General features: G+C 41.3%; 1 protein-coding gene across 1 annotated transcript; it reads left to right on the top strand.

Moving 5' to 3' along the window:
• Positions 1-311: 311 nt before the first annotated feature.
• Positions 312-27661, top strand: LOC141954998 (ATPase family AAA domain-containing protein 2-like). Its single transcript, XM_074895071.1, has 25 exons — positions 312-381; positions 851-914; positions 1914-2021; positions 2894-3002; positions 3225-3340; positions 4597-4771; positions 6016-6104; positions 6447-6606; positions 8193-8283; positions 8723-9037; positions 10300-10426; positions 11806-11989; positions 13538-13723; positions 15000-15132; positions 15267-15475; positions 16731-16890; positions 17344-17466; positions 17561-17710; positions 18884-19282; positions 19900-20021; positions 21986-22114; positions 22483-22537; positions 25379-25431; positions 25593-25785; positions 27522-27661. Exons 1-25 carry the CDS (start codon positions 375-377, stop codon positions 27659-27661), a joined length of 3597 nt encoding a protein of 1198 aa, XP_074751172.1. The 5' UTR covers positions 312-374.

The following is a 27661-nucleotide window of genomic DNA, read 5'->3' as shown; positions in this document are numbered from 1 at the left end:
ATGACAGAACTGTTGGTGTTAAGACTGATTAGAAGTCACCCAGCCATTGGTGCAAGGGCAAAACAATATCTGTTTTCATGCTCCTCTGTGTTTTCTGATTTCTGGCACGTGTTTTGTATAAACTGGCCTTAAGGTGTTGCAGGTTTTCAGATCTATTGTGTCCTTAACATTAACATAATAGTAGAACCTGTTAGGCATCTGTGTAGTGCATTTTTTAATCTAATTTGCAACAGTACTTAAAACCCATTTAATGTTCTGTCAATCAATGTACAGTAGTTTTATCGGAAGAAAGCGACGCGAAAGGTGATGGTGAAGACACTCAAAAGCGTTACAACTTTCGACAGAGGAAAACTGTTCAGCGCTATCAAGCTCCGATGGCAAGTACGTTATATGCATAGTTCCTCTTCAGACTAATTTCTTGCGTATGAGTGAGGTTTTGTGGAATGAAAATATATATACACACACTCCTATTTACATTTCTTACCTTCATTCTGCAAGTAAATTTTATTAAATACATGTATCCTGTGCACATGATCTTTCTTTGCCATTTGTCATACTTACTGTTGATTTTTGGTAAAAAAATTACCTACATATCCTTCGAAGAACAGTAATTAAACACACTTGATAATCTTCCCCTTGTGTTCTTCAGTTCTCCTTAAAAAGCAGGTATGTGTTTTTTCATTTATACTGTGCACTGATTTACAAAAAATGAAATCCCCTTCCCAAATCACTTGCAACTTCTTCTGAAATTAGAGATGGGTGAAACACATCATGTTTTCTGCCTCCTTCACTATCCTGCTTTCTCTTAAACTTGTCTGTAACATTGTTCTAAATTCTTTGCTTTCAACAGAACCGGAAGAGCGTAAGATGTATTTTTCAGGCCAGTCACAAGGGTCTTCCAGAAGAAATAAGAGGTTGGTGTATAGTTCTTCTATAGAATAGTGATAGTTCTTCTTTATCAATAGTGCCGTCAGTCACATTATTGAATGAAGCTTTCAAGGGTTTCTGTATTGGTGGTAATTACAAGTTAATAGTAGGATTATCGATGTGGTCTGAGGGTATAAAGACAACGAATGTTGGGGGGGAGGCTATACTTTTTATTAGCCATTAGATTTTTTAAAAAGGGATTTTTACTGCCTTTTTACTGATGCTACCTTATCACTGATAAGGTGATTATGGAGGTTGTGGCAGAGATTGTGGAACTGAGATTCTTTTATTGTGGAATTGAAGCCAGCATATCTGTCTGAAAATCATAGACTATTTAATCTTGAGGGATACAAATTATTTTCTTAAAATTGATGATAATAGAGGGAGAACCTGTATGGAAGTTTTAATTTTTTGTTGATCACTCAAATACTGATTCCTCTCTGGAATCAGTTAATTTTTCCGTAAGAAACTGTTCTTAAACAGGAAAAGTGCTAAATGAGTTTATAAATTGCAATAGTAATGACAAAGGGATTTTGGATCCTGTAACCGGTTAGAGCATGGAGAATGGGGTCTCTTGCTAGATAGGAAGCGCTTTGTTTTGCATCCTTGAAAGCAGACAGTTATGGAAGGAAGGGGTTTTGAAGACAAATTTTTAAATAAGTTAAAAAGGATTATGTTTCCCAGAGTGGATACATAATGCTAAGTGAGGTTCTGTTTGTGTGTGTGAGAAAGATTGGACAAAATGAGTAATCTGTTTATGAAATTTTGTGAACTGGTTAAACATTTTACCTTCCAAAGAAAAACTAAATTTTGCTGTCACAAGGAAAGTCATGTAATGTAACTTGAAATCAGATTCATTCATAAGAGTGAAACGATCTGGAAACTTAATAGATCTCAAAGTAAATTCTGCGATAGAATTCACTTAGATTTCAATATGACTTAGTGCGTACTTCAGTTTGGTTACTTGCTTGTTTCAATGTATGCAGACGGAGACAGGCAGTCCACGACAGTGATTCCTCATCCTCATCGTCATCTGAAGATGAAGAGCAGTTTGAGAGCCATAGGAAGAACACCCATAACAGAGATTTAAGAAGGTTAATGAAATTGGAGAATCTGGGAGGAGTTTGCATCTGCCTAACTGTGAAATGTTATCCTCTTCCTCTTGTGCACTTTCTAAACTGTCGCAATATCTAATCACATCTGTTGATAGTGACAACTGTAACTGGACTCTCTAAAACTGGATTTTTAGAATTGATTTTTAAGAAGCAATTTGATCTCTAGGTGGGAATGGTGGGAGGAACACTTATATCATGTTTTAATTACTGTGCTTTACAGAGGTTTATTCAGAAAGAAAACCACTGTAAAAAAAAAAAAAAAAGTTATAAATAGAGGAAATGACTGAGGTTTTCTTACATAACAAATGCTCTAGAAGAACTATTTTAATGACGGTTTAACAGATAAGTTTTCAGCCTGATGTCTTTCAGACCTGTGTGTCTTCTGGCACATATATCGTAAAGTCCTCAGCAAGTCCCAGCACTGGTGGACAGCCTTCATCATGTTAATCCACACTGAAATAAGTATCCCCTTGGGCTGTAACTTTTTGAATGTAAAATCTTTAAAAGATGTCAGTGTATTTTAGGGGGTTCTTCCATCACACGAGTCAAGGTCAGTTCATGGTCTCCACGTACAGCATAGCTGTTTCTTGCATTCATACTGGCGTGGATATTCGTAAGTGCTAAGAGTTGTTAAAATAATTAATGCTTTAATGTCTGGAGTGACCATTTTCCTTTATTTACTTATGGATATTAAATGTAAACCCATTTGAAGGAACATTTAACTATTTAGGAAGTTTCTGGTAATTCGTGAGGTTTTTGTGCATTCGCTTCCCATCATTGTAAAAGCAAAAATCTTCTAGCTGCATCGTAAGTTAGAAAGCGCCTTTCTCTTTCTCCTTAATTCAAAACAGGTGTCTTCCACTAAACTTTGGGAAAGATATGTTGAAGAGAATTCACAAGGATCGAATGAAGATTGGAACAGGTCTGTCTGATGGTGATCCAATGCAAACAGATGGTCTGGTAAGTATTTTTAGTTCATTGTGTCAGTGAATTGTTTACAGGGCTTATAAAAGCTTTCAATAACGTGCTGTCTACAGCTACCTTGGTTAACGGTTTTTCTCGAGCAATTTGAAACTGCCCAGAATGTTACATTTGTGCTGACATGTGATTTCTGATGGAACCTTATTGTGGGTGCAGCTTTCTTTAACATGCAAAAATGTGTTCTACTGAATTTATTTTTAGGTACGATTTGATGGTGTGGGTGGTCTTTCTGACCACATTGCAGCTTTAAAGGAGATGGTCATTTTTCCACTGCTTTACCCAGAAGTCTTTCAGGGATTGAAAATTCAACCGCCAAGGTAACAGACATTGCTTGAAACTATAATTCACTTGTTTTCCGTAGAATATTTGACTGAGGTATCAATATATTTACATGCTTCAAAATTTTCAGTGATGTTGATGAGGATTTTAGCAGTAGCAAAAAGTAATTTCTTGAAAATGGATAGAATCCAGAATACGTGTGGGCTCAAAGATTTAGTTTTTGGTGAGAATACACTTTAAAGGTGTCTTGCCTTTAAAAGGTGGCGTTATGTTGTTTTTGAGTGCTATGTACAAGTCAGCTTAATTAGTTTACAAGCAAGGAGGAGTTAATTATTGGTAGTCATGTGTGTTGCTTGGAAGTCGTCCACTTGTCTCTCCCACTGACTCTTTGGTTGTGTGGTTTTTTTTTTTTCAAGTGCTCAAGTAGCAATTTTACAATTGATAAGACTTGCAACTAGAACCTTGCAGTGTGTGTTTGTGTTCGGGCTAAAATAAGAATGTGTCCACTTCTTATACAGCTAAATTAGTTCTGCATTATGAGATGAAATTATTAGAGATCTAGTTGTTAGCTTTATATGCTCTTCGTCAGCAAAACTCGATCACGGACATTGAAATATGACTTTAAATTCTTTGCTTTCAGGAACTTAAAACTATTGCAAATAATCAAAATAAAATCTCTCAGTGTTTTGCTTCTTTCTTCATTGGAATTCTCTTGAAAGAGCAGTGTATTAGTTTTTTTAGATGAAGAGTATGTTTATCTGGAAATGCAGAATATCCTCCCAGCTTTAGAGTTCCTCCTCATTTATCATCAGCAATGGATGGTCTGGGAGTCCAAATCCAGTAACTTAAAGCTTTTTGAAGGAGAATGAAATGCTTTACTACCAAATCTTGATTCTTGTGAAAACAAGAATGAATATGCAGTGCATCACTAAAAACTGAACTGGTGATTCATGTTAGAGCCCCGTCTCATCCTTCACTGAAGTTTGTTCTTGTTTGGTTCCCCCGTGCTGTAACCACCCCTGTTGGTTTGTCATCAGTTTTGGAAGTGTCCTTGTGGATCTTTTCTCAGGGTTTTGTACATCTGTGTTATATTCTTTGTTCATTTTGTTTGCTGCCTTGTTGAATTGTGCAGGAACACAAAACTTCCATCCAATTTGTCTTTTCTCACACTTCAGCTGTTACTGCTGTTGTATAGATGAAATCTTTTATTTAGGAGAGAAGAGTTGTGCGTTTTAGGGATGGGGGTTGTAATGTTTTTTTTCTTAAATCTTTTTTTTTTTTTTTGTAATTGCAGAGGCTGCCTATTCTATGGTCCGCCAGGGACTGGCAAGACACTGGTGGCTCGTGCACTTGCTAATGAATGTAGCCAAGGTGGCAGGAGAATAGCCTTTTTCATGAAAAAAGGTGCTGACTGCCTGAGTAAATGGGTGGGTGAATCTGAACGAGAGCTTCGTATGTTATTTGATCAGGTAAGGTTGAAATGTGCTATGTGTTCTGAGCTGTAACTGTAATTTTCTGTGGTGAGTATTTTTAAGAACAGTTCACTCTTTTTTGTGTTTTGTCAGTTCCTTCCACTAAAATGGGATTGCCCGTGTTTCCTTTTTCAGTGGGTTTTTTTAGGGGCTTGAAATCTTGAGGTGTACTGTGAAAGATTAATAAACAAGAAAACCTCTCAAAGCAAACGCCCACCCTCTGCCACAAAATAAAACAAAAACGCACCACCAAACTTTCCCCCCCCCCAAAAAAAAAACCAGCCACAAAAAGGGTTTCAAGAGGCAAGAGATATGAATCATAGAACAGAATCATTCAGGTTGGAAAAGACCCTTGGGATCATCGAGTCCAACCATCAGCCCTGCTCCACGAAGTTCTCTCCTACACCATATCCCCCAACATCTCATCTAAACAACCCTTAAACATATCCAGGGATGGTGACTCCACCACCTCCCTGGGCAGCCTATTCCATTGTCTGACCACTCTTTCTGTGAAAATTTTTTTCCTAATGTCCAGTCTAAACTTCCCCCATTGGAGTTTAAAGCCGTTCCCCCTTGTTGTGTCACCTGTGAGAAGAGACCAGCACCAACCTCTCTACAATGTCCTTTCAGGGAGCTGTAGAGAGTGATGAGGTCTCCCCTCAGCCTTCTCTTCCTCAGACTGAACAGTCCCAGCTCCCTCAGTCTCTCCACACAGGATTTATTCTCCAGGCCCTTCACCACCCTCATTGCCCTCCTCTGCACTTGCTCCAGCACCTCGCTGTCTCTCTCGTATTGAGGTGCCCAAAACTGGACACAACACTCCAGGTGTGGCCTCACCAGTGCAGAGCACAGGGGGACTTTCACCTCCTTATGATATGGTGGCTTTAGATCAGAGGGAGAAAGATACAGGCTAAAAGCACGGTCATTCAAATTGATAATGGAAGCTTGCTTCCAGAACCTGTAATTGAATTAAGTCCCGGCTCTGTTCTCAGTGGTTGCCAAAGAGCTGTAAAAAGTACTGGTATGATTTGTTTCCTATCACCCAGTCTCAGGGGGGCTGACATAGGCTGCTGTCTTCTGTTACTCATGGCACTTACTCCATTTGCTCAATTAGTAGAGATCCCTGATGCTAGTCTGAAGATCTAGTTCTAGTGACCTTCCAACCATAACGTTTTTCATGCATTTTCTCTTTAAAATAGTGCTGGTTTACTTCTGTCAGCATTCCTGTGTTTTCATTCCAGGCCTACCGGATGCGACCTTCAATTATTTTCTTTGATGAGATAGATGGTCTTGCTCCTGTGAGGTCCAGTAAGCAAGACCAAGTTTACAGGTAGTACATTTTTTGTACCTACGTAGAAACTGCTCGATCTTTGTGAAAAGAAGATCACAACCTATTTAACTTTGTGACACATTCATTTATCCTGAAAACTTGTAATACAGTGCTACTACATTTCCGTTGATTTTTAAACAATAGTTGGAAACAATTCACTAAGCTTGAGATCAGCACAAGGCTTGTGTTACCTTATCTATTTTTTGTATGTCTTCAAATGAGTCACTAATCTGTTAAAAATCAACTAAAAGCTTATCCTTTTGGGGTGATCGTTGGAGAAGGCCATGTAAAACATAACAGAATTTACTAAACCAGTGAATTAAAATTATATCTTCCTGTTAGCTCTCTTGTTTCAACACTTCTGGCACTCATGGATGGCTTAAACAGCAGAGGAGAGGTTGTGGTAATCGGAGCCACCAACAGACTGGATGCCGTAGATCCCGCTTTACGAAGACCGGGACGCTTTGATCGAGAGCTCCTCTTCACCTTGCCAAATAAAGAGGTAAGAACTTAAACTGTCTTAATGCTAATGTAGCAGAGTCCATCTTTATAACAAAACCATGTAACAATGCAGTATCACTGAGCAGTTAAAATCAAAACTGGTTTTGTACAACGTGGACGAAAGAGGGATATCTGGAGAGACTGTCTTGTACTGTGGAGGGCAGATCTGATACTTGAATATTTATGATTAAGTTCTGTAATTAGTTCTGGTTTCACTGTGACCAGCCAAGAAAATGGGATGCTTCTATCAAATGTTTAAGAAAGATTGAATGTATGAATTGGCTACAAATTACTGCTATCTCATCTTGGAAATGAAAGAAATGGTGTGCACACAAGAATTTCATTTTTGATAACAAAAACCTTAACCAGGGTGCAGGAGTGAATGAAAATTTCCTGTTGCCAAAGCAGTTCATGCTTGCTTACTTATTTAATTCACTTGGGCACTTTCACCCTGAATTGTTCTTGCTCTTGGTTTGTGAAGGGGTAGCAGCTCTTCTGTGTTGGATTGTTCCCAGGCTGGGTATCCTGGGAGAGGTACTTATTAACAGGGATTTGGACAAAGGGGTGAAGGACGCTGCACAGGTGGAGGGCTTGGGAAGCTTCTAGCTCAACGGTGATAGCTAAGCAATGAAAGTATTATAGCAACCAAATAATAATAATATCATTCTAATTCTATTATAATTATTTAATTACAATATTATAGCAACCAAAACATATTGAAAGGGTGACGACAGCGTGCAAAACTGGAAGGCTGGTTTTGTGTTTTCCCTCTGGCTGTCACTGACACTTCTTTTTCTTTTATTAGTGCTTTTTGGAAAAAGGATAAAACACTTACTGGATTGAAGGCTGGTGAAAGTGCACTAAACAGTGTATTTAAAACAAACATGTGTCTCCAGTTTTTACCTGCTCTCAGCAACAGGAGAGGGGGCACCATGAAACAGATCAAATATGCTACTCCCTACTGTGGAAATCTAGAAATCTGCCCTAATTAATCTATGTACCAGGAAATACTTAAATGAAAGTCTTGCTAATTGGAGATGAGGATAGGCAACATTTGACACTTTCTGGATCAGTGACAGTAGTTTGAGTCATAATTATTATTCTTTGTTACAATTGTAGCAATTTGAAATGTTGTGCTAGGACTGTTTTCCTTGAATGCATCTGCAGAAAAGCAAATTTGATGAACTAATGAGACTGTCACCATGAAGTTTTGCTGAATTTGAGAGAATTTTCTTTGGTCAAAAATCTCTGTTTGCAAATAATTTAGTTATTTTTTCACTAGAGGTTCTTCCTTAGGACCATTAGGTCTTCTACTTGTGGAAACTTACTTTTTATGGAAGCTATAAATGCATTAGATTTCACTGCAGACCCCCAGGAAGAGTTTAATGTAACAAGTTGAGAATGATTAAATATTGTGCTTGAAAAAGCAGAGAGCATATTAACTGAACTTTAAAATTCTTAGAAGTTTAGTAGAGAAGAGAATTATTTGTATTATTGTGAGGTTTTTTGGGGTTTTGTTCTGTGGTTTTGAGGGTTTTTTTAAGAAAAAACCTGGGACAAACTAAAAGGCAACCATTCTGTTTCCAGTCTAGAAAAGAGATTATAAAGATTCACACGCAAGGCTGGAACCCTAAGCCATCGGACAGGTTTCTTGAAGACCTAGCTGAAAAATGTGTTGGTAAGTTTGAAAACTAAGTGAGTTACTGTATGTGACTGAGCCCCAAGGAATCTGGGCTTGTGTCAGGCTCTACCCCAGCTCTTGTGCCTTGCCTGCAGAGTGAGGCGGTGAGGCAACTGGCACGTCTTGGGAGCAAATAACGACAATGTCAGATGCTTCTTTTCTTTTGATTTTATTTTGTCTGTCAGAATGTTGAACGGGGTTTGGGCATCTTCCTTGGGAGCAAAGTTTTGACTGTGATGCTGCTTCATAAGTGCAGGATATCAAGCTGCAAACCACATAACAAAATTTCTCCGCAGTGCAGTCACTCTAAATTCTCTCTTAACCAGTTAATGTTGGGCTGTATACAGAGTCTTTCAGGGTTGCACTTTAGAAACCTTGGCCTTTACTTCTGTGTCGCCTGAAACTGACCTAACGTGATTCTTGTTTTGTTTATTAGGATACTGTGGTGCTGATATTAAATCGTTATGTGCTGAAACTGCCCTCTGTGCTTTGCGTCGCTGCTATCCTCAGATATACAAAAGTGATGAGAAACTGCAGTTAGATACCAATTCTATTAAAATAACAGCAAAGGATTTTGTCGTGGCTATGAAGAAGATTGTTCCATCTTCACAGAGGGCTGTGACTTCACCTGGGCAACCGCTACCCCCTATTTCAAAACCACTGCTTGAAAACACCCTAGCAGAAATTTTACAAGCCTTACAGAAAGTATTTCCCCATGCAGAGACTGCACTAAAGGAGAACCAACAGCAAGGTACAGCAAGAACATCCACTTTAAAATTCTGCCAGGGCAAAAGTTCTGGTTTGTGCAGTCAACATAGGCAAACCTCTCAGCTGTAACGATAGTAGAATGTGATAATATGCATGTGCACAGTGCTGCATGAGAGCTGTGAATGACTTGTCGTTTGGAATAGAGCGCTGTGTGTTCTCTGCTAGAGCACCCTGTTTCTGACAGTAGCTAACACGGTATTTGTAATTTCTAGAGATGGATCTAAAGTTTAATGTATGGGGCACCTCTTTCAAAATAAATGTGTAAATGGGGAGACAAGGGTATTTTTACATGAATGCTTCTAATTCCTGTCTGAAGACTGTCAGGACCACAAGACAAGGGGTTTAAGCTAAATACTGGTTTAGGTGTCATGACTTTTAACCATAGTCTCTGAATTGAAATGTTTGTGGATCACACTGTACACTTGCACGTGAGATCAGAATGTTCTAGGAGTGGATACTTCGGGGCTTGGCTTGCATAGCATATGTCACCTCATGCTCCTGACTGTATCAGCCCTGATCAGGTTTAGTCTGTCAGTTGGTGTGAGCAAGTAAATGTATCGACTCACTCCACTCCTGATTAATGGAAATTTGTGAATAGTTAGTTGTTATGCTCATTCCTGGAGAATATTCCACCAATATTGCTCCCAGTAGGTCTGGGAGATGTATTTGCATTGGGGAAAAACAGAGGCAAAACTCCACCAGCCAAATCAAAGCAGAGAGGCTCGGGGATTGGTAATGGCATTCTCTCTCTGCTGCCCGCTTTACCTTATCTCCTCCTTCAGTGATCGGCAAGGAGCCGTATTTAGTAGGTTATTATATTCTGACTTACTAGTCCGAGACAAATTGAAGTCTGTGGCCATCGCATTCATGCACTAATTGCATGAATCGCATTAATTGCTCCACATCCAGTGGGGGAACCTCCTCCAGAAAGAAGTAGCCTTATTGGGTTTTTCACGTGTCTGGGAACTACAGAAGTTGTTCCTAATCGTCTTTATTCTAAGGAAAAAAACCTCCAAGTTTTCACCAACAGAGGGATAATAGCTTACGCAAATCACGGGATGTAGGACAGCTTTGTAGAGACTTGTGCAGTCTCAGATCTGTGGTAGAATGAACTCCAGAAAATAGCTTTCAGCATGTGCCCTCAAATACAAGTGGTTTCCAACACTGAGTTAGAAGCTTGATTAATGGATTAATGTGATATTGAGAGATGGACTATTGAGGAAAGTTAACAAACTTATCTTTCAGACAGTTTAAATAATATTTTAAGAGATGATGTGATTGACAGCGATGAGGAATTACCATCAATCTTTGAAGATGAGCCAACTCATAATATGCCTGATAGACAAAAGGAAAGCCTCCTCACTTTCAGCAGGTAAATGTTTATCCCCTTTATGTTTATGTTTTGAAGATGGCTGGGTCTGTAAAGAGTTTTGATGTGAAGGGTGGTAGATGAAGGAGTAAAGCGGGGGGGGGGGGGTGTGGGGTGTGTGTGATCAGTCTTTGCAAGACGTAAGGGTGAAGGTCCAGCTGGTTACTAATGTTATAACGGAGTACATGATCATAACCCATTAAACTGAACGGCCCGGCCCTCTTTTCCCAAGTCAGTGGTCTACAGACTATTAGAACATGATTTAACCCATGGTATTCCTTGAAAGACTCAAGACCAGAGAAATGTGCTGTCTGTCCTTCTAGCTAAAAAACTCCTATGGATTTGTGTAGCCATCTTTTGACCTTCTACCTTCCAGGAGCGTTAAACCAGTAGCAAATTATGTAGCAGAAACAAAATTGAGAAAGGGCTCGTTAAAACACTGTGAGAAAAACATAAATGATGTCTGCATTTTGTAACTTTCACCTACTAAATTAATGTTAATCTTTTGACATTTTACTGTGGAAGTCGTATAAGCCAACAGTTGAAAAAAGAGATTCCTGTCATCCCTGTAGTGTCAGTTATTTTTCTCACTTTCTGTCACTGTGCTGTCCAGAAAATCTTTGGACTTGCTGAGCTTGGTTAGGTCTCTAGGATCTTGGACTTCACCCAGTAAAAGTACAACAGTATTGGGGTGGAAAAATCAAATGCTTTTCACAAATGTGTTTTGTGGGAGTAAAGCAACATGACTGAGAAACGAATGCACAATTCAAAGTGAAACAATTAGAGTGGCTGAATAAAACAAATCTAAATCTTCTACGTCTTCAGTATACCGCTGTAATTTAACCGATCCAACTGTGCACTTGAGATAACAGCTAATGTGTTTCAGTGCCCATGTTATTTTTTTTTCTAAAAATATGGTTCTGCCCCTTCCTTCCCACAATCTCCAGTAACTATGGCCAAATTTCAGCTAAACTTGACAGGTGTAGAGATCTCACAGTTACTTAAACTGGTGCGTATGGGTGGTGAAGAGATCCAGACTAGTGTGTGCTGAGAGTTGTTTTCCCCCATATCAGGTTACTGATGAGTTGTCATGTGTGTATTGAGCTGGACAGTCCCCCTGTGGAATTGAAGAGCTGGTACTTAACTGAGCCCAACGAAGAGCAGACACGCTGGGGATTGGCAGGTTTTCTTAGGGGAAGTAGGGTACCTGTTTGTAATAAAATGGGCTGTGATGGTCTTCCTGATCACAGGCCAGCTTCTTATTTGCTTGAAAATGGAGAGTATTTACCAAAAGAAAAAAGTGCATAGGAAAAAAAAAAAATAACATCTGTATGCCTATTCATCACGTCCTTTTCAAACTTACTTTCTCCTTACTGTTCTAGAAATGCTCATTATCAGCCGACATCTTGCAGGCCACGGTTCTTAATAACTGGAGATTCAGGATATGGGCAAGCTTCTCATTTGGCACCTGCAGTAATACATGCCCTGGAAAAGTTTCCAGTTTATGCACTAGACCTAGCTGTTTTGTTTAGTAGCGTCACGTCTCCAGAAGAAACATGTGCACAGGTATCTGTTTCCTCTTTAATCTCCTAAAATACATGAACTGTATGTAAACCAGTAAAGTAAGCAAAATTCATTGTTAATGGAGTTGGCCTGGCTTGAATGTGCTGTTAGGTTTACTTTTGTCTGAAAATCCGCTTTTTTTTCTAGATCGGATGACACTAAGGATGTTGTACATGCCCATATTTTCCATTTCAAATTAAACAGTGAGGATGTTGTTAGCAGCTGGAGAAGATGGGAGGTGCTGCTAATAAACGTCTCATTATGGCTAGGAATCCTGCCAGACTCGGTGGGATCCAGAATGTTGTTTTCATTGCTGCTTAAGACTCTGTGCTCCCAGGAGATAGCTCTGCATCAGCCCGACTGTTTGTCGTGCACTTTCTGTAGCCACCTTTTATATTGGTAAAGCAATTGAGGTTTTAGGGAAAAGAAGTGTTTCTTTTTTATACACATACAGCTGCCCTGCTGCAGTATATGCAGTAGAAGCATTAAGATTCATGGAACACTTGCATTGGTACTATGGTGTGGGTTCTTAACTAGAAAAATTAAATGTAAGCAGATTTAGCACTGCTTTCCTTTTTACTTGTAGGCAGGAAATCCATTTCATTGTTTGACATCACTGTATTAAAATATTCTGACCTTTAATAGCAGCTTTTCAGAGCTGTACAAGTAAGGACAGACACATTACATGGCCAGATACTCTTTAGTCGTATAAGAGGAGCAATTCCTTTCTTGTTATGTGGTGGTTGCACCTGAAGTCCTATAACCAGCATGTCTAGACGCTGCCCAGATATACCACATGCACTTCTCATCTTGTGACAGGCACTCCCAGAATACTGATAATCCCAAAGGGTGCATAGAGAAATTTGCTATGTGAAAGGACTGTTGCCATTCTCCTCATGCAGTAGGTGCATGTCTTCCTTTGTGGTTGAGGTACTACCTGTAGGAAATGGCTTGTGATCTTTCAAAGCATTGGGATCTGGTCTGATGGATCCTTTGGTAATGAGAGGCTGTGCGTGGCTGACCTATTCAGACAGGCTAAAGAAGGGTCACAAATCTTACAAAATGTACTTGAAATTATGAATTGTAACCAGGCCTCTTCTACAGTCTCAGGCCTCATCTTCTCACATAGGTCTTTGGTTGTTCTGACTCTGCTCCAGGCTGACTTGAATATGTGCCCACTCTGAATTGAAAATGGTGTCGCTGCAGTCATGTAGTGATTTACCCAGACTAGTACATCTTGCTGAAGGGTTATCTTGTTCTCCTGCTAGTCTTGGGCACACCACCACACCAGCTGAGTTGTGAAACACTTTAGGAGTTATCTTACGCCTAGGAAGTTTTGAAATCGGTCAGAAATTCAGATCTGTTTCTATCTGCGTAGCAATGTCTATATTTGAGTCAAAGTGAAACTTTTACCTTCTTGTTAAGAAGTTCTTCTTCTGCTGGTTTGTTTTGATGTTTTGGCTTCGTAAGATAGCTTGACTCTTAGTTTGACGTACTCGTTACCCTATTCTACATGGTTTAGTTTTCTCATCCAAGCTTTTCTTTTACCAGCTGATGCGAGAAGCTCAGAGAACAGCACCAAGTATCATTTACATCTCACATATCCATTGGTGGTGGGAGGCTGTTGGACCTACATTGAAAGCTACTTTTATAACACTACTGCGGAACATTCCAGCATTTGCTCCAGTTTTGCTGCTTGCAACATCTGATGTGTGTCATGCAGATCTCCCGAACGAGGTACTTCTGTTGATATTTGTCTTATTTTTTTTTTATTCACTTTCTTGTTAATTGATCAGTCCTTTAAGAACCAGAGTACTGTGCCCTGTTAAGCAAATTTACACTGTTAGTACTCAGGCACCCTAACCAGGTCTCTTAAAATTTGCTTAAATAAAACAATGCTGAAGGCATTTGTGTAAAGTGTTTTCTGAGTAAAGAGATTGACTTTGACCCAACTTTTCCACCTTCTCGCACATTCATGCTTATTAGACAGATGTATAAATTTACTTCAGATCATAATTCCAGTGACTTCTAGATAGTTAGGTATGTTCTTAGTCAAGAATATACAGTGTTTGCCATGTAAATGGGAAAAAGATATTTTTACTGAAAACCCTTTACTGAAAATGAAAGATCTTTTTACTGAAAAAATAGAGTGGTCACACCATTAATGACAGAATGTCATTTCAAATTTAAATACCTCCATAAAAATTTCAATCTCCATGTAAGTGAACGCTTTACAAATTAGAAAGCTACGTTCCAACTTCTCTAACTTGGTAGCAGATTTTCACCTGTATTCCTTAACACAATTCAGTAGGAGTACATGCGTGGCTTTCTAGACATCTGAGAGTGTGCATTAAAGAAAGGTGTTCCAAATGTGAATATGCTGCTCTGATTACCTTGTCTCAGTTACTGGGGGGGGGGGGGGGAGGTGTGTTTGCTTAGCTAGATGGTTTTATCATCAGGGGCTTTGAAACAGTTTAACTTTCTACAGAAGTTTTTAAGCTGTTAATAAATTCCTTCTAAATTAAGTATTGAAATTCCTTCCATACCTTTTGGTAGTAGAGATTGAAAAATGGGAGTAAAACTTGGAAGTATGCAACTTCAGACACCTCACTGAAATTAATTTTCAAAAAACCCAAACCAAAAAGCCCTCACTCATCTGCTGAACCCTGCCCGTTCCTTCTGTAGTTGCCATAAAGATTCAAACTAAAGGGCAGCAAGGCAGGTAAATGCAAAATCATCAGTCTTGGAGGTGGTGAATGTCACCACTTTATCAGTGTGTCATATGGTCCCTTTGCTGGGCTTGAGCTCTAGGGGAGTTTCTTAGAGAAGATACGTAATCTGCCGTGCTAACCTATGAAAATCTAGCCTTTTAAGGCCAAGAAGATAACTTTTTCACAGTTTGTCTTGTCTAGATGATTATTCGGTCTAATTTAGAAAGGTACTCATCTTTTTGGAAGAGAATATAAACTTGTGTAGCCTTCTATCTGTAATATCTTTTCTCCTCATGTTTTAGATAAAAGACTTGTTTATTAATGATTATGAAGTTTTCCAACTCCACTTGCCTAATAAGGACAAAAGAAGAAAGTTTTTTGAGGACTTAATTATAAATCAAGCTGCTAAACTTCCTGCATCAAAGGGCAACGCAGGTGAGGATATACTTCTCTAGCTGTAAGTTAATAGGTACACAGTATTTGCTGTGGTGGTAATTTTCTATCAATAATTTTCCATATGCTTATGTTTGAGTACCATAAATTGAGTAGAAGTTTCTGATTGATTTAAGCTTGTCAGCCACTGGAAGAACTGCCTGAAGAACTGCCTGTAGCACTGCCGCCTAAGCCTCAAGAGCTGACAGAGAAAGAAATAAGACAGCCGGAGGAGCAGAAGGAGGAGATGTTGCATCACCTTAGGGTTTTCTTACGGAATGTGACTCTCAGACTTGCCGCTGATGGATGTTTCAGAGCATTTACAAAGCCTGTTAACCCAGGGGAGGTAAATGACTGTTGTCCTTTAATACCATTTTATCCGTGTGTATTCATCATTTCTCTCTGTCTATTTCTCAGTGTTTGTGTTCTCTTTATAGGAAGGTTTATCTTTGTTTTTCGGACCATACTGTTCTGGTCTGTCAAGAAGCAGGAAGTGAATTTTGCTTTTGCTGACTCCTTGAGGCTCTCGAGTGTCTGTTACTTGACTATTCACTGGACGCCCTGGGTTCCTTCTAAAATGCCATTAGAATTTTAGAATATTTTAGTCAGAAGGGACCTGTGGCAGTCATCTAGTCCAACTACCAGTTAGACCAAACATCAACACAGTTTGCTCATTAAAAGGCTTTGACGTGTAGGCGTGTTACAGCACTGAAAAGCAGAGAGATCTCTTTCTTTATTCGAAACAGTATCTATAGGACTGTTTCAATAAAGTCTAAAGCTCTTTCACTGACTGTTGGTAGTTTCTTTGAGAACAAGAGTAGAAGCAGTAGTTTTAAAATAAATGTTAAGATTCTATTCTCCGTTTCATCTGGGGCTCCTCAGTATGAGATCAACCGTAAGGGCTGTATGGTTTCTTCTTCCTCCCATACACTTCTGAGTCTCTTTCTCATTGAATTTATTGAATAAGTCTAAGCCAGGGACATATACTTCCATGTCAGCTGTAGTTTTAATAGAGCTTTGAGTTTCAGCAAAGTCCTGCTCCCCTAAGCATCCACTGACTTGTTTTTCCCTTTACTTCTAGTTTCCGAGATGTGAATAATCTAAGCAAACATAGATGTCCTCACCTAAACTAGTCATTAGGCTCCTTTTATGGTCTGAGAAAAGAAATCAGCACCTCTGGGTCCAGTTAACTCATTCTAAACTAGATGTCTAGGACAGATGCTTCCATGGTGTAATTCCTGCAGCCTTTTCCTTGCCTCCAACAACAAAGAGAATCTTAGGTGGCTTCACTGAGAAAGGTTTCTTGGCTGGGATTTTCTGAAGCAAAGTGAAATGAATCCCACTCTGGGTGTCTGTTTTCTTCCCTGCCCCACACAGGCTTCTGACCTCCCTGCTGCTTTCTTTCCCTCTTCTGGTCTGTTTCTTCAAAGCCAGTTGAAGTAGCCCTTCTATTTTCAAGAAAAGAACTTGTTAATTTCTGTGTTTTCGGATGGATCGTAAATATTTGGGGTTTTTACAAAGTACTTTATTTGACTTTATTAAAATAATTAATTTTGGTAGACAATGTGTTAAATCTCTGAGCATGTTTATTTCATTTGTAGGCATCTGATTATGCCAGAGTTATTAAGCAGCCCATGGACCTGTCGACCATTCTTTCTAAGATTGACTTGCACCAGTACCTGACTGCAGAAGATTTTCTAAAAGACATTGATCTAATCTGCAGCAATGCTTTAGAGTACAACACAGCTGAAGATCGTGGAGGTGAGGATGTGTTTTTATCCTGGATTTGGAAAAATTTTAAATTTATAAATTGATAGATGTCATCTGTGGGATTAGATCATTTTAAACACCCACAGAGAGCGTTTCTTGCCAGGTTGCTAGTGTTGTAGCGTTGAACTACGTGGGTGTGAAATGGCGATAGAAGTGTTGATCAGTAACTAGTGCTTTTGCTTTAATAATTAACTCTTATGTTGGTTTATATATCTATATATAAATATATATATAAATATATATTTTTTTATATATATATATAAATATATATATATATGTGAGGATATATATATATATATATGTGGATATATATATATGTGGAAAATATGCACTGAGATAACCTTTCATAACCTACCTATGACAAGAACAAATCTTTCTAAGTAGTCAAAATAAAGGATTTCATTGGCTGGTAGAAAATACTCAGTTCTGCCTGTAAAATTTCAGGTTGCCTCATTAGGCACAGAGCTTGTACTTTGAGAGATACTGCATACGCCATAGTGAGGGCAGAACTGGACAAAGATTTTGAACAATGCTGTGAGGCGATTGAAGAATCTCGTAAGGAAAGAGGTATGTTTTTTGACGCTAAGGACTTTAATACTTGTCTTAGTATTTGTGACCAACAATGCAAGACACAATTCTTTGGTCTCTTCTTTCCTGCAAGGCTGTAGCTCTTCAACATATACTCCATCTTACTGCTGTGCAATGCCAAAGCCGAACTCTGTTCCTGGGTATAAGGAAACAGAACCAAAGTGTAATGAAAAAATGAAGATGCCAGCAGCACCGATAAATTCCAGTACACCCTGCTCTAAAGGCAAGTGGCATTTTATTCACACTTTCTTGGAGACGGTGTTAAAGTCAACAGTGCCTTCTCTGTTCTTATCACATAACAGGTTACTGTGATGCCTGGTTCTTCATGCCAGAGTCATCATATTTTTTAACTTGCTTCAAAATATGAGATAAATCCAGAGATCATTCATTCAGTATGGTTATGAAGGTCAAGTACAGTGGTTAGTTTACATCGTAAGATACTGGCCTTGATGGCCCAACTGACATGTAATGGCTCCTAAATTGCTACCTCTTGAAGCCAAAAATGTTGTACCTGGCAGTTGCTGAACAATCAACTAGTTCTTAGTTATATAATAACAGCATTTTTCCCTTTCCTGCCCAGAAATGCTAAACTCTATGCTCCCTCTTCCTGTGATTTCCAATTGAAGGGGGAAAGGGGAAAAAAAATAGGGGAACAATCATGATAGATATGTAAAGGAAAGATCATGATTTCCTCACTCTTCCTGTGAAAAGGACATGAAAGAACAAAGGGACTTGGGTGTCTCCGTTAAAGCACATGACATAGTGTGAAGTTTCCTGGGTCTCACTGGCATGACTGAGAATTTTGCCATTGACTTCACCCATATGCTTTGAGCGGTACTCCCTGAATACAAAGAATGGTGGCTTTTTCTGGAAGGCGAGAATGCGAATTATGTTTTAAACAAGGTTAACTGAATCAGAAAGCGTATGAGGCATAAGTGTTTACGGACAATGTTTTCTCCAGTAAATATTCCCTTAGAATTGTCTCTTTAACTCTGCCCAACACACATTTAGCTTTTGAAGTTTACAGCTTTAAAACGGATTTGAAGAAGGGCTTGTCTCCAAACGCTTTTCTGTTTATCTAGATTAATTCACGGAGTAAGACAGTAAGCAACTTCACCTAATAACCTTGCTTTGCAGTAATACTTCCTATCAAAAGTAAGAATTTTCTGCTCAAAAAATCTTGAAGCTGATGGTTTTGTGAATGGAAAAATCTAATAGCAAATTGACCTCATTAATTTGCAACTCTTTCTCTAGACACATGTAGGGAGACAGACACTGGTACTTGAGCTTCTTTGATCATTTTCCCTGTAAGTCAAGTAAGATGAGGATGCTGGATTTGGAAGGACGAACTGCTTGGGTAATGTTTTGGATTACTTTTTCTGGTATCCCTTTGTAGGTGTATCAAAAAGAAAATACAAAAAGAACAAAGGCTCTTTGGGTATCAGGGCAAAGAGGAGGAATTTTCAGTTCAATAAAGAAAATAAAGTTCCGGAAGAGCAAAATGAGGTAGAGAGCAGTGAAGAGTCTCCAGAAAAACATGTTTCTAATATGGATCACGCTGAAGTTGAGCCCACACGGGATTACTCTGTGGAAGAAAATGAAAATGTACTTCGAGAACGACAGAAAAATGGGAATGAAAATAAATCTGGGGCAGAAGATGAGACATTTTTCCTTTTCACAATGCCTGCTTTTGAAAAGAAGAGTGTCGTGCTTCCTGAACCTTCAGACCTAGGAATGAACAGTGAAGTGATGGCTTGCCAAGTAGCAGAATGTTTGGAAGAAGGAAATTCAAATGGTAAGTGAAAGGTCAAACAGGTCATGTAGCTCCTTTTTATTCCTAAGAGGGTTACACTACTTAGTAGGATTTGGTCATCTTTAATGCCATTCTGTTATTGCTGCTGTATCTCCCTAGAACCAGCACTCAATGTTTCTTGCATAATGATGCCGCTCCTTTAGTTATGCTAGCCAAACTCATGGGTTTTTGCAGCTGCTGTTTTTTTGATTCTGAGGTGTGTTTTTCAAATGGCACCAAGCTGTGCTTCAAGCAGTGTGGAGCCAGAGTCACATGTGGAATAGAAGACATATGTCCTAAAGTTTGCAATGTAAGATGTGTTTCCTAGCCTGAATTACTTTGCAAGTTTTACCATGCAGTGCTGTAATGGCAATGTGACGATATTTTTTCCCCTGCTGCCTTCCGTAGTGCTTTTTTTTTTGTGTCTGAGTTGCTGATTTTTATGGATCAGTGACTTTTGCCAGAAAGAAAGTGAAAGTCAAGCATTTATCAGTGAAAAAATGGTAACAGTTTTGTCTCTGTCATTCCAGAAAGAACTGTGTTCCAGGTACAGGATACTTCACTGATACTGTATTCCAGATAAACAGAAATTCTGACTTAAGAAATTTGTGTCATTCCAGATTTCTGGGTATGCTCTGTAATTCATGAAAGATATTCTCCGGTCAAAGAGCAGCAGGTGATACATGTCAAGCCATCCACGGGGACTGCCACACAGCCAACGATTGTCGATTACCAGTTCACAGTAAGTCTAATTTCTGTTTTGTTAATACTGAAGCGGGACGTTTTGTTGCTATGAGTACAGTTGCCAATTAAATGCCAATTAAACAATGGCAATTAAAACAATATATGGGGAGGATATATAGCTTGTGAAGTAATTGAACTGGTAATGGGCTATGACTGTTGTGTTTCCACACCTGGTGTAGACTGTTGTTCTTGCTTTTGGTGAACTAAATTTTAGGAAACTGGGTTCTCCCCTCATTTTTTTAATTTAAGAGGACTTGCTGAATTTTAAAATAGCCCACTGACAACCTGCTGGTACTGTTGGTTAGTGATGTCCTAACAGTTTCTGTGATGGATTTGGGGGTTTTGGTTTGGTTTCTTGCAGGTTTTTATTTATTAGGAACCTGAAAAGGACCTCTATTTCTACAAGTGATGACTTTAAACCTGAAGTTACCAGGCTGGCATAAAGCTCATCATGGCTAAAATACGAATACCTGCTTTTCTGAAATTCTTTCAAAATCCAGTGTTAGAATTTTGCATTCATAGTTACAGTGTGATAAGGATTTTCCAGTCTCTTGTAGGAGAGAAGTTGCTATCCTAGGCTACAACTGGGGAAAGACTTAAAGATGGGCCCAGCTGCAGGGAGTAAAAGAGGTTCCTTAACATGAATTGGAGAGGGTAGAAGAAGGACCTGATCTTCAGGGAATATTGCAGTGAGGAAAATTAAGAAAATGGCTAGGTTGCAGTCCTGGAAGTTGGCCAATGCAGAGGAGGGCTGCTGTTTACCTGCCATGATGAGAAAGGGAATATTACATGGATATTTCCCCTGTTTGGGAAATTGTGGCCAGACAGGAATCCCCTTTGGTGAAGGGGCTCGTCAGCACAGTTCTGTCATATTTTTAAGCTGTGACTTAATTTGTAGAGGTGAAACTAACTTTTTAAAGCTGGCTTCCTACAGAAGCAGATTTCAGGGAGGGGGTTTTGTTCATGTCTTCCTGTGTATGCAGAGGAGCCACATAGGTTTTTCATAGAGTCAGGGTGCTAATAATGTGCTCCAGGGTTATTGTCCACTTGGCAGGTGGTAAGTACGATAGAGCCTTTGTATATGTTTCAGCTGCAAGGAGTGACACAGTCATGAAATGCATCTGATGTGAGGCAGCCAGACTTTGGCGATGGGCAGTTGTGAGGCAGTAATACTTTCATTTGGTATGGCTGCTCTGTTAAGCTAATCTTCACAGCCTCACACACCACCCAGATACTAAACAACTACAGCAGGGGAAGAAGGTGCTGCCACTCCCTTGTTCCTGTTGCTTTCCCAGAGATTATCACATTCACATCTTTACCAGAAACAACTATGTGAGAGATGGGTCATCTGCTACAGGCAGAGATACTCTACTAGTTTATCCACTCGTCAGTTTAAAGGCGGGAGCTAACGGATCTGACTTTGCTTTCTGATGTGCTTCAGACACCTGAGCAATGTGTTCTGCCAGCAGCTGTAGGCACAGTACACGTTCAGGTAATGGTGAGCCCCTAAGGATGCTTCTGTTTCCAGCTGGCACAGCTGTATCTAGAAGATCCATTGTGTGGTGCCCTGCATTGCAGAAACAGTTTCTCTCATGAAATGCAATGGTGGCTTTGCTGTGGCAGCTGCCCTACAACAAAGTGGATTGTGTCATTCCCTGCTGTTCTGGAAGCAGTTGATTCACAGTTATGATTGTTGATGTGATTCATCAGTAATAAAGTATTGTCTGAAATTTAATCCTTCCTTTTTTCTGAAGTGTGAAAAAAACCAACCTCATTTTCTCCAGTTAAATCTTGTGAGGTATTTTATCTGTTCTCTGAAGCATCACTCATTTTATTTAACAATATAAGGAAGTAGGATGTCACTTGTGTTGTGCTGTTACTGTTTAGCTTCTAAAAACATAAAGAGCCTATGCAGAGGTTCTTGCACTATTCTCAACTTGCTGTTTCCATTTTTTTCTTCAGCAACTGTTGCATTTTGTCACTGTGGCAACTGAGAACTTCAGTATATTTCAGCTGGAAAAACTCTATGCTGTTCTTAGTCACTGCATTTACCAACATCGGAAAGATTACGACAAAACCAAATTAGCGAAGGTACGTTTTTCTTGTCTTATAGCACTTTCCATCACTGTTATGCATGTGTGTGTTACGCATGTACATGTACTCTAGACATCACGCTTACTTAGCATGACTCTTTGCTGCCTAGTTACCTGTGTGACAAGACTTTTTCATTTGTCTGGAAGACATTTATCCGTATTGCAAAACCATTGTTGTATTTGGCATAATTGTTGGCAGCTTCAGCAGGAAAAGGCTTGAAGTCAAGGGGTACACCCACACAGCCCTCTCAAAAGCAGTTAACCTCAGTCTGTCAGTAGTGCTTCTCCAGAACCTTTTTAGGGGCGGGTGGCTGTGAAATGAGGGCGCTTTTCTCAACCTGTTGCTTCCTCTTTCTCCCCTTATAGGCAGAGGTGGTGATACTTCATATAGCAGTCATTCCGTTCTTGAAAAGAAATTTAAGTATGAGACATAACAAGACTTTGAGACTCTCCTGTAGTCTCATCTTAACCTTTTTTTAACTAGTGTGACTCAAGCATCTTTAATTTGACATAAGGGGTGTTTTCTGCCTATGCTGGTTTAATGCCGAGTCAAATTCTCTGATCTCTTCCTGTAAGAGAGGCTCTCTGAGTTGTCAGAACTCAGCAGAAACCGTCCAGAGGCACCCATGGTCCCAGTCTGGCATTTCCAGTATCAAATCCATTTAGATAGGTTGGATATTCAGTCTTCAGATTCAAGATCATTGAATCCAGTTGTCTCCGAGATGCTTGTGCCTTAGAGAGATAAAATTCTTCATGCCTCTCAGTCTGCCTTAAAGAAGAGGAAGCCTCTTCTCTTTGGCCCTGGTCATCTCAATCCCTTCTTCCCACCTGGTAAAGAGTTAGAACAGACACTCCATTCTGATTGTGCAACAGTGAGGATTACTTGGATCCAGGGAGCCCATTCCTGAAATATGTGCCCGTCTTTCATCCCATAGAATGACGTAGTTTAGCATGAGAAGGGATTTATTTACGTTATCTCAGGGCTTGTGAGCTTTTGTGACTTAACTTTTAATGCTTAAATTAAAAGTGACTGGGTTTCTTTGTTTTCTGCTTCTACCTTTAGCTTTAACATATATAACAATATCTCGTATTCAGAGTGACTGTGCAAATCAGTCAGGAACGAGCTCTGCTGTATGTAGAGATGGACTCTGAGGAATTACTTGTTAGAGTGCAGAAAGTAACATTTCCAGCTTTTAGCTGTGGCTTTTCAGGAACTGCCTGCTCTTTCTAACTGTTGAAAGCACTGTTGATGCAGATCCATAGAGTCTCCTTAGCCTCCTCTCTGTTTTGGATGCATAAGGGTGTGTTTGAAGCTACTAGTGGGTATAGAAAGACATTGTGGTGGTGATACCCTGTGTATTTGCTAAGTATTACTAAGATTTTCATGTATGTACAGATTCTTTTTATGAAGACATAAACAGAGTTCTTAAGCATATATTCATGCTGACTGCTACTGTCTTTTTTTCTTAATAGGAAATGAAGAAAGAAATTGCAGCCTTCAGTTATGCTCAGTGATAAAATTGATTTCAGCATACTTTGTGATGTTTTCATTCCATGTTGTTATATGTGTGTAATTCAACAAAGGTTACTTCTGCGTATTTATACATATATTATATAGATCTTAAAATACTTTCTTAATAAATTTTAAGTGCTTTGATAGTTTTGTCCTATATATAGAAATGTACATATATGTGGCATACTGCTGTGATTGCCTTTGGAATGCTGCAGATCTGAATATCTCCCAGATAATTTCAGTACCTTTCTTTAAAAGAAAACTGTTGAAAAGGTGATATGCTTTTATCACTGTTTTCCACATTGTGGGAATACATTTTTCTGAAATAATCTGTGGGGTTGTATAGTCCATGGCTTATTACATAAAGGTTTAAACCACGTCTCATTTTGGTATATGAAAAGTAAATCCTTTAGAAACCTCTTCACACATTTCAGAGGGAGGGTTTTTTTAATTACCTGATAGCACCTTAAGTGGTTTTCATAGAGCAACAACCTGAAGAATGTGGGAGAAACACTCCTTCCACAAATGTAAGAACTTCTGCTGTGGCCTATTTTTGCCAGTCAGAATAGCCTAACTTGAAACAAAGCAAGATTTACCCCTCTAACTTGCTAAGGTAAAGTTTATTCTTGCTTGTAATGACAATCTCGATACTGGGGAGTAGCATTTTAATAGAAATTGCTAGTTGCAGATGAGGTGATCTTGTAGTTGAATTAATTTGTAACTATTTTTCTAGTAACCTGGAGAGAATTGTATCTCCTTATTACATAGAAGTGAATATATTGTTCGTGATAAATATATTTAGAATAAAAGCAAAGCAATAGCCCATTTTGAAGATTTATGACTCTTCAAACCAGCACATTTCTCAGTTAATTGGACAGAGTTATTTTTTTAAAATTAATATTAAGATAGGCAAAGCTTAATTTTATGAGAATAAAATTTTGTATCAGTTGCAATAAAATAGGTGGCACTAGACTTTGCTCTTGTGTTAATGTCATCTCACATACAGAATGTCTGGTGATAGTGAATGCCTAACTGCAGTCCCTCTGTGTGTGTTTGGTTTCTTATGTTTTAGCTTTCTTTTTTTTTGTTTCTTTCTAGTGTGTTTGTCCAAACCTACACAGAATTTTTTCATCTATCTGTGTTGTTTGGATGAGTATTGATAAAAAATGAATCCCCTTGTTGGGTTTTTTTTGTCTGCTCTACCTACTTTCATCGCAAAGTAATTTTTATCATTCAAAACCTTACCCTTAAAAACCACTGTGAGTCTGAAGACTTCAAAATAAGGACTGTATGTGAGCAGCTTACCCCCATCTTGCTGTATTGGTTATACAGCAAAGGCAAGTCCAGGAGGAAGAAAATCGACACTGAAAACTTGCATTTCAGTGTAATGTGTTCCATTGGAAATGTAATACAGGAGTTAACGTCATTTTTCCTTCTCTTGGTCTCCACCTTGGCTGCTGTCACCGATTCTCGATGGGACTGTGGGGGTGGTTCGCCGACCGTGTTCCCCAAGATTACGCTTGGAAAAACTGAACGGGAGTGACTGGAAATGAGGAACCAGGAACATTACTGGGATTGGAACTTTTGCTCTTCCAAGCTTTGATCAGACTCCTTCCTGTTGCCAGTCTCAACAGGATACTGTACCTATGCAGTTTTAAAAAAAAATTATAATGGTGTAAATCTTGATCTTCCATGACCAATGGTTAACTCTTTAACAGTTCCCATAAGCCACCTCTTTCTCTTTCTCAGGGAAACAATCACATTTTACTGTCCGAACTAAAAAGGCAAAGAGTGATGAAAGAGTACGTATAAACACAACATTTTTGAGAAGCAGGCAGGGGGAGTTTAATAAATATTGACTAAAATATCTAGGTATGTACTAAAGGAAAAGGTCCCCTTTCTCCAAGTTCTGTAACAAGACAGAAAAAAAAAAAAAATAACGGGTGTGTGTTTTTTTCCTCAGAGTCGTTCCCTCTGCACTCCTCGCCCCTGGATTGGGTCTGTGGAGCCTGCGGCAGTGTTCTCCCTCAGCGACAGCTCGGGGCGCCTGAGGGATGCTCGGGGCTGGCGGTGGCAAAGCCGCTCTCCCGGGGCTGCGGCCGACGCGGTCCTCAGCGCCCGCCTGGGTGTGTGGCGGGAGGGTGCTGTGATAGGTGGTAAGCTGACTGTTCATCAAATTCAACAAACTGTAATATGAACTATTGCATATTGTGTAATACTAACAACAAATGCTTCATTGAACTAACCTGATAGTGTAAAAAAAAAAAAAGTGACAGGAAGGAGGGGGGGGGACAACAAGAGAAGAAGCATCTGTATGTCAGAAGATGTGGAGAATTGCAGGCGCATAATTGAATAAAACAGGAGGATGTTCATGACCATGAATCTCATTATGCAAAGAGATTACTGGGCCTAGATTGATAAGAACACTACAGACTCAAGAGGATCATCACATTCCAAGCTACACCGTGAGGAGGACCCACAGCCTTCCTCCCAGAAGACCACCCCCCACGATTTGAAGACCCCTGACCGTAGTTTTAACAACTTCTGTGCAAGCCTAAAGGACTGATAAGCTAATTACCATATGAAGCGGGAGTAGGCGGGTTCAAGTAATGAATATGTATAGGTGTATAATGACTATGTAATACTTTGTAGTATAAGATTGAAACAGAGTGCCCTGGAGGGTGCGGTCCGTTGTTGGAGCAGGAGACTCCCCGGCCGCCCAGCGCTGTTTCGCTTGTTGCCGCTTGCTAAATAAATAAATTGGGAACTCTGACTCAGCCAGTTTTAAGAACTCAGTTCATAACGGGTGCCAGCGCGGAGCCGAAGTTTGCCGGCGGAGGAGCAGGCCGCGAGGGCGCCGCTGCCGCCCGGCCACTGCCGGCCCGTCGCCCCCGTTCTTCCCTGCCGCAGCCGCTGCGCGCCGGCACCTCGTCGGGAAGAAGGGCGAGGGGACGCCGGCGGCCCCCGGGCTGCGGCGCCGGGGCAGGTCCCCCACGGCCGGCCGCTCCTCGGCGGAGCCGGGCCGCCCTCCAGCGGGTGTCTGCCGCCTGACGGGCGGGGCGGCGGCGGGGCGGCTCCGGCCCCGGCCCCGCTCCCTGCTGGGGAAGCCGGGGCACCGGCCGCGGCTGCCCGACCGCCCCGCGCACCCGCCCCGGGGCGGCGAGGCGCCGGGAGGATGCGAGCGGGCGCCGCGGGAGGCGGCGAGGCGAGGGCCCGGGCGGGCGGCGGCGCTGGGAGTTCCCGGCTCACCCGCCGCCCCCCGCCCTAGGAGCGGGGCGGTCGTCGGTGAAGCGCAAGATGGCGGCGCGGCCGCGAGCGGAGGTGGCGGGCGGGCAGGCCGGCGGGCGGGGCGGGCCGAGGGGCGAGGCGGAGCGGCGCCGTCAGGCAGGGGCTCGCGTCTCCCGCCGGCGCGGGCGGAGGGGCGGCTCTTGTCGCTAGGAGGTGGGAGGGCGACCCCCCCGCCCGGGGAGGCGTGCTCCCCGCACGGCCCCGCGTCCCCGGGGAGCGGGCCGGGTGCTCTCCCGGCGGCGGCAGGGCAGCGACGGCGGGTCCTGCCCGGCGGGGGGGCCGGGCCGGGCCCGGCGGGGGCTGCCGCCCCGCTGCCGCCCGCGGGGTGGGCGCGGTGGGTCGGCCGCGTCCCGCCCGCCTCCCTATTGTCTGGGGCTGCGGGCGAGTGGCTGGCGCTGTCCCTGCGGCCGGGAGGCGGTGGCGGCGGGGGGTGTCGCCGGCCGGGTGCGGCGGGCTCCGGGCTGCCTGCGGGGGGAGAGCCGGGGCGTAACTTCGCAGCGGACTGCTCCGTCCCTCCCCCGGCCCGGCCCGCAAGGGGATTAAACCCCTTCGAGCCCGACGACCGACCGTCTCTCACCCCTGCGCTTCCCTTTGCTCGCCGCAGGGCGGAGGAAGATTCGGCGGACTCGCCCGCCAGAAAGGAGAGGCCAGCAGTTCAATCCCGGGGCGCCCGCAGGAGCTGGCGAGTTCCCGCCCGGTTTCCCGGGCTGCGTGCCCCTGCCGGCTCTCGGGCTGACGGACTGA

This window comes from Athene noctua, unplaced genomic scaffold, assembly GCF_965140245.1.
Source record: "Athene noctua unplaced genomic scaffold, bAthNoc1.hap1.1 HAP1_HAP1_scaffold_66, whole genome shotgun sequence".
Taxonomy (NCBI): domain Eukaryota; kingdom Metazoa; phylum Chordata; class Aves; order Strigiformes; family Strigidae; genus Athene; species Athene noctua.
This window is presented reverse-complemented; position numbering and strand designations above follow the sequence as displayed.

Coding starts and splice junctions, on each gene's coding strand:
- LOC141954998 (XM_074895071.1), top strand. Junction 3,003..3,224: donor CAATGCAAACAGATGGTCTG/GTAAGTATTTTT, acceptor ATTTATTTTTAG/GTACGATTTGATGGTGTGGG. Junction 3,341..4,596: donor TTGAAAATTCAACCGCCAAG/GTAACAGACATT, acceptor TTGTAATTGCAG/AGGCTGCCTATTCTATGGTC.